The sequence below is a fragment of the Cyprinodon variegatus genome, unplaced genomic scaffold (genome assembly GCF_000732505.1).
Source record: "Cyprinodon variegatus isolate N-32 unplaced genomic scaffold, C_variegatus-1.0 Scaffold1672, whole genome shotgun sequence".
Classification (NCBI taxonomy): domain Eukaryota; kingdom Metazoa; phylum Chordata; class Actinopteri; order Cyprinodontiformes; family Cyprinodontidae; genus Cyprinodon; species Cyprinodon variegatus.
The window spans coordinates 12194-17643 of NW_015152125.1; the positions used below are offsets into that span (position 1 = coordinate 12194).

At 54.2% G+C, this 5450-nt stretch overlaps 1 protein-coding gene across 3 annotated transcripts in view; it reads left to right on the forward strand.

Annotated features, from left to right (window-relative positions):
• LOC107104260 (disabled homolog 2-interacting protein-like) overlaps positions 1–5450 on the forward strand; it is a 24378-nt gene that overhangs the window by 11929 nt on the left and 6999 nt on the right. For 2 of the 3 annotated variants that reach the window (XM_015404227.1, XM_015404226.1), the window contains 12 exons: positions 51–195; positions 305–477; positions 546–817; positions 1084–1292; positions 1365–1509; positions 1586–1730; positions 1813–2049; positions 2179–2368; positions 2461–2696; positions 3196–3287; positions 3357–3830; positions 3910–4178. In XM_015404227.1, the coding sequence (XP_015259713.1) occupies positions 51–195; positions 305–477; positions 546–817; positions 1084–1292; positions 1365–1509; positions 1586–1730; positions 1813–2049; positions 2179–2368; positions 2461–2696; positions 3196–3287; positions 3357–3830; positions 3910–4178 (2587 nt within the window). Of the gene's footprint in view, positions 1–50; positions 196–304; positions 478–545; positions 818–1083; positions 1293–1364; positions 1510–1585; positions 1731–1812; positions 2050–2151; positions 2369–2460; positions 2697–3195; positions 3288–3356; positions 3831–3909; positions 4179–5450 lie in introns of all 3 variants that reach the window. The other variant, XM_015404225.1, reaches the window with a different exon arrangement.

Sequence of the window (5450 nt, forward strand, 5' to 3'; positions counted from 1 at the left end):
ACCTGCAGTTCAGCGATACGGTGAACTTTTACCAGCTGTCTGTTTTTCAGGTGTGTGATGCGGCGGCTGCGCTGCGGTAGCCAGGAGTCGTTGCTAAGCACCGGCTGCGTATCATCTCTGGAGCTCAGAATGGACCAATCAGTGATCATCAAACCCGTTCACTCCTCCCTACTGGGACAGGACTACTGCTTCGAGGTGATCCCTGTAGTACTGCTGTAGTACTCCAACAGAACACTACTGTACCTAGTGTAGTACACCTGTGGTACTGCTGTAGTACTCTGATCACCTTCTCTCTGTCAACCAGGTCACCACCTCCACAGGCACCAAGTGCTTCTCGTGTCGCTCGGCGGCAGAACGCGACAAATGGATGGAGAACCTTCGGCGAGCCGTCCACCCCAACAAGGACAACAGTCGGCGGCTGGAGAACGTGCTGACGGTGTGGGTGATTGAGGCCAAAGACCTGCCAGCTAAGAAAAGGTCAGTCTGTGGTGGTGTAGGAGGGTCATGGTGACTCTGAGCTGGACCTAATGCATGTCATACTGCAGGTACTTCTGCGAGCTGTGTCTGGATGACAGCCTGTATGCTCGGACCTCCTGCAAGCTGAAGACGGACAACATTTTCTGGGGCGAGCGCTTCGACTTCAGCAGCCTGCCCTCCGTCTCGTCCATCACGCTCCACTTGTATAAGGACACGGACCGCAAAAGGAAGAAAGACAAGAGCAGCTATGTGGGCCTGGTCAACATCCCCGCTGTCACGGTAACAGGCAGGCAGCTGGTGGAGAAGTGGTACTCTGTGAGCACGCCCAGTACGCTGCGAGGTACGCAGACCAACACTTACCTGAGCCTGGTTTAGGGCAGTCTGTAGTTCTTAGTCTGGTAGCCATCTTATTTCAGCTCTCTGAGGTTGTTCAGCTACCATCTCTGGATTCCAGAAAGCTAGAGGGATTCCTGGTTTGATGAATCCTGAAGGGTTTGATGGAACCAGGTCCTCTCTACCTCAAACTGCTCTATGATCCTCAGGGCTGCTGTTTCCAGATGTTTTACTAAACTGCTCGGTGACGTTAACGCCTTCCTGTGCTCTTAGCCAAGTCGTCGGTTCCGACAGTCCGGGTCAAAGCTCGCTATCAGAGTATCATCATCCTGCCGATGGAGCAGTACAAAGAATTTGCAGAGTACATCAGCGCCAACTACCTGCTGCTCTGCTCCACCCTGGAGGCCTCCATCAGCCTGAGGGCCAAGGAGGAGCTCGCTGCGGCTCTGGTTCACATCCTGCACAGCACGGGAAAGGCCAAGGTAGCTTCACCCACATCCTGTATCCACCCCCCACCACCACCACCTCCATCTGACCTTCTCTGACCTCTTTAGGACTTCCTGACAGATCTGATGATGTCTGAGGTGGACCGTTGCCGTGACAATGATCACCTGATCTTCAGAGAGAACACGCTGGCCACTAAAAGTATTGAGGAATACCTGAAACTGATTGGACAGAAGTACCTGCAGGACGCCCTTGGTACCAGCACCCTAATGCGAGCTGTTGATGCGCTGCGTTCAGGCGAGGTTGTTTGAACCAGTGTTTGTTCTTTCAGGTGAATTTATCAAAGCTCTCTACGAGTCTGATGAGAACTGTGAGGTGGACCCGTCTCGCTGTGCAGCCTCCGACCTGGCGGAACATCAGGCCAACCTGAGGATGTGCTGCGAACTGGCCTTCTGCAAGATCCTGGACTCCTACAGGTGAGCACAGGAGCAGGCGGCCTGGCAACGCCCACATGCCTGCTCTGCTCACCTGACTGGCATACTTGCTCCGCCCACTCAGGGTCTTCCCACGGGAGCTTAAGGAGGTGTTTGCGTCGTGGCGTCAGGAGTGCAGTAACCGGGGGCGACCAGATATCAGTGAGCGGCTCATCAGCGCCTCGTTGTTCCTCCGCTTCCTGTGTCCAGCTGTGATGTCACCATCACTGTTTGACCTCACACAAGAGTACCCCGACGAACGCACGGCCAGAACCCTCACCCTGATCGCCAAAGTCATCCAGAACCTCGCCAACTTCAGCAAGTAGGTCTGGGCTCTCAGTGGAGAGGATGCTTTTAATTTGAAGGGTACAGGGCTGGGGGGGGGGGTCTGAGATGTGGCGTTGAGCGTACTCACCTGTCTTAGTCTCACCTGTCTCACCCGTGGCTCCAGGTTCGGCACTAAGGAGGAGTACATGCTGTTCATGAATGACTTTGTGGAGCGCCAGTGGAGCAGCATGCAGCGCTTCCTGCAGGAGATCTCCAACCCTGACGGCCTGAACCACACCGCCGGCTTCGATGGCTACATCGACCTGGGCAGGGAGCTGAGCAGCCTACACACTCTGCTGACCGAGCTTGACCAGGTAACTCACCTGGACATGGCTGATCGGCTTGGAACGGACGGCTAGCTCTGATTGGACCACGTTCCACCATCTGTCTCTGCTTCTGTCTGCAGGCCTGTCTGTCCAAACTCGGTCCGCTTCCCCGGATCCTCAGAGACGTGTCGGCCGCCCTCGTCCACCCTGGAGGCATAGTTGGAGTGGGGGGAGCGTCCATTTCCTCTCCAGAGCCTCAGAGGGTGGTGTCCCCACCCCCCATGTCTCCGCCCCCCCTCTCACCCCCCCTGTCTCCGCCTCTGGCTGCCTGTAATCCCTCGGTTGGCCTGCAGGGTGGGGTGGGACTGGATGGAGGGTCAGTCCCGCTGCTTCTATAATTAAAAGGGCAACATGAGACTTCCTCACCCTCTGGGTGTTTAACAGACCTGCTCTGGAGATTAAACTAAATTAGTTTGAGTCTAAAATTAAACTTAAGTTTAAACTTGAATATTTGAAGTTATGATCTGTCCAATGGGGGACCAATCATTTGGATTATTGAAGCAATACAGAACAGGTTCAGTTCTAAGGCAGCCTGACCCGGATTATCTAGACCCGGATTATCTAGACCCGGATTATCTAGACCCGGATTATCTAGACCCGGATTATCTAGACTCGGATTATCTAGACTCGGATTATCTAGACCCGGATTATCTAGACCCGGATTATCTAGACCTGGATTATCTGGACCCGGATTATCTAGACTCGGATTATCTAGACCTGGATTATCTGGTTTTGGCGTAGATGTAGCTGATTGTGAGGCTGTGTTTTAGTGTCTGGTTCTGACGGTTGCTGGTTTCCTTCCTGTCTCCATGCAGCTGTGTGGATTTCACCAGACTTCCGTCACCGACTCCAGAGAACAAAGATCTGTTCTTCGTCACCAAAGGATCCAGCTTGCAGCCTGCATCAGGTAAGCCTTAACCTTCCTCCTGAGGCTTTGTTCTGATGTCTGAACCTGACATGGAGTCGTTCCCTGAAGGTCTCCGAGGATCTCCAGCTCCAAGCTCCTCCTACTCTGAACCCAACGAGAACGAAGCCGGCTACGATTTGTCCAACGGGAGCCGCAGAGACGGCGCCGAGCTGACCAGCGAGAGCCGCAGCCGCTCTCTGGTGGACCTGCAGGACTCGTCTCCCAGCGACGGGCTGGAGGACGGACAATGGCAGCGCAGGACGGGTCTCCTCCCGCTTTCCTTCCAGAACCCCGTCTACCACATGACCGCCACGTCCCCCCGGCAGCCGCAGCAGGCTGAGGCCACGCCCTCGGACGGCTCGGTGGGTTCCCAGGGAAACTGTGAGGACAGGAGCAGCATGGCCACCAAGCCGGCTTTTCTCACCCAGATGTCTGTGGGTGTAGGAGGGGGGGAGAGGGGGGAGAGGATGTCGGCCATGTCCAGCAGCAGCAGCGGCGAGGAATATTCCCGACGAGCTCTGTCTCTCACCGACACGCTCACAGGTAACAGCCGCTCTGCTGCCAGTCAGGGTTTCAGGACTGCCGTGTCATGTGACCGCTGTCCCCCCCCCCCCCCCCACAGGTGGCTCAGCCCCGCCGCGGCAGAACTCTGGTCCCCAGAGACGCATCGATCAGCCTCCCCCGCCTGCCTCTGCTCCACCCGGCCCTCCTCGAGGTCGCACACCTCCCAGCATGCTCAGTGGAGGTGGCTCCGCCTACCCTACGCGCCCCGCCTCCGGCAGTATGATGTCATCCAGTCCTGATTGGCCAAACAGCGGACAGTCGCGACTGAGACAGATGTCCTCATCATCTAAAGGAGACAGCCCAGAGAAGCAGCGCTCTGCTGCCAAGGTGACAGGGCTGGACCGAGTCATGTGACTTGAAGTCGGGGGTTTCTCTTTCCCAGTGTGGTTCTGCTGGTTCTGGGTCCAGTGTGGTTCTGCTGGTTCTGGGTCCAGTGTGGTTCTGCTGGTTCTGGGTCCAGTGTGGTTCTGCTGGTTCTGGGTCCTCCAGGGACCTGGTCCTTTGAGGTCCGTGAAAATAAAGAGACCAGAAGAGTTTCTGCTGTGGATTCAAACAGGTCTATCCTTCCTCTGCTTTCACCGCCGTACGCTCTGTTGCCTAGCAACCAAAGTAGTTAAAGAATGAATACCGAACTTCTCACAACTGTTTCTTTTCTGTTTTTTTATGGTAAAGTGAACAAAGACACAGTGATGAGAATCCAGAGTGGAATAAAGGAGCCAACCAGCAGGAGCAGGAACTAATCAGGGTAGAAAGATTAAGTTAATCTGAACGATGTATGTTTAAAAAATATATCTGCAAAATCTCTGATATTCGACAACAAAAAATACTTAGTTAAGCAAAATGTGCAAAATAGCAATAAAAAAATAAAACTATCAGATTTATAGTCCCCACCCTGCAGATTTATTAGAATCTGTCCCTAAATTACAGCCAAACCAGCAAGCCGTGAAATAGAAGGTCTGGAAGTGAAAGTCAAATAAATGGTGAGAAATCAATAAATAACCTCAACCAATCACAAAAGACAGTCCATTCTACACGATTGAATCCTGACATGTCAATCATGGTAGGCTGCTTGTCCCTCCCCCCTGTGCGAGTACACCTGAACGAGTCCACCCCCCCATCTACACCCGCCATTTTTCCATCTACACCAAATTAATGTTTGATGCTTGTCCAAGTTTAGTTCTGATGCGCGGCTGAAGCATCATTGCTGGGGTGGCCAGATTTTGGTTTCTGAAAAGGAGGACACTTTATTGGGGGGGTGTCGACTGCTGGGCCGCTGACTGGATCGGACCTTAGCAAAGAGCCATGAGCCGCCTGTGGTCAGCCGGAGGAGGGGGGCCGGGTTTAGTCGCTGCACTGCAGTCGACCAAAACCCGGCACCATTTAGAAATCCCCCCCCCCCCGGACATTTTTAGGTCTGAAAAGTACGACATGTCCGGGAAAAAGAAGGCGTCTGGTCCACCCATCTTTGCTGCTCTAGCTGCGCGGTGAGAAAGTGGGTCTGATGCGTGGTGGGCGGAGCTTCTCTATCCTTTCTCTGCCTGGAACAATGGCGGCTATATTAGCTGTGACACAGACCGGCGGTGCGTCGCCTCTGGCTCA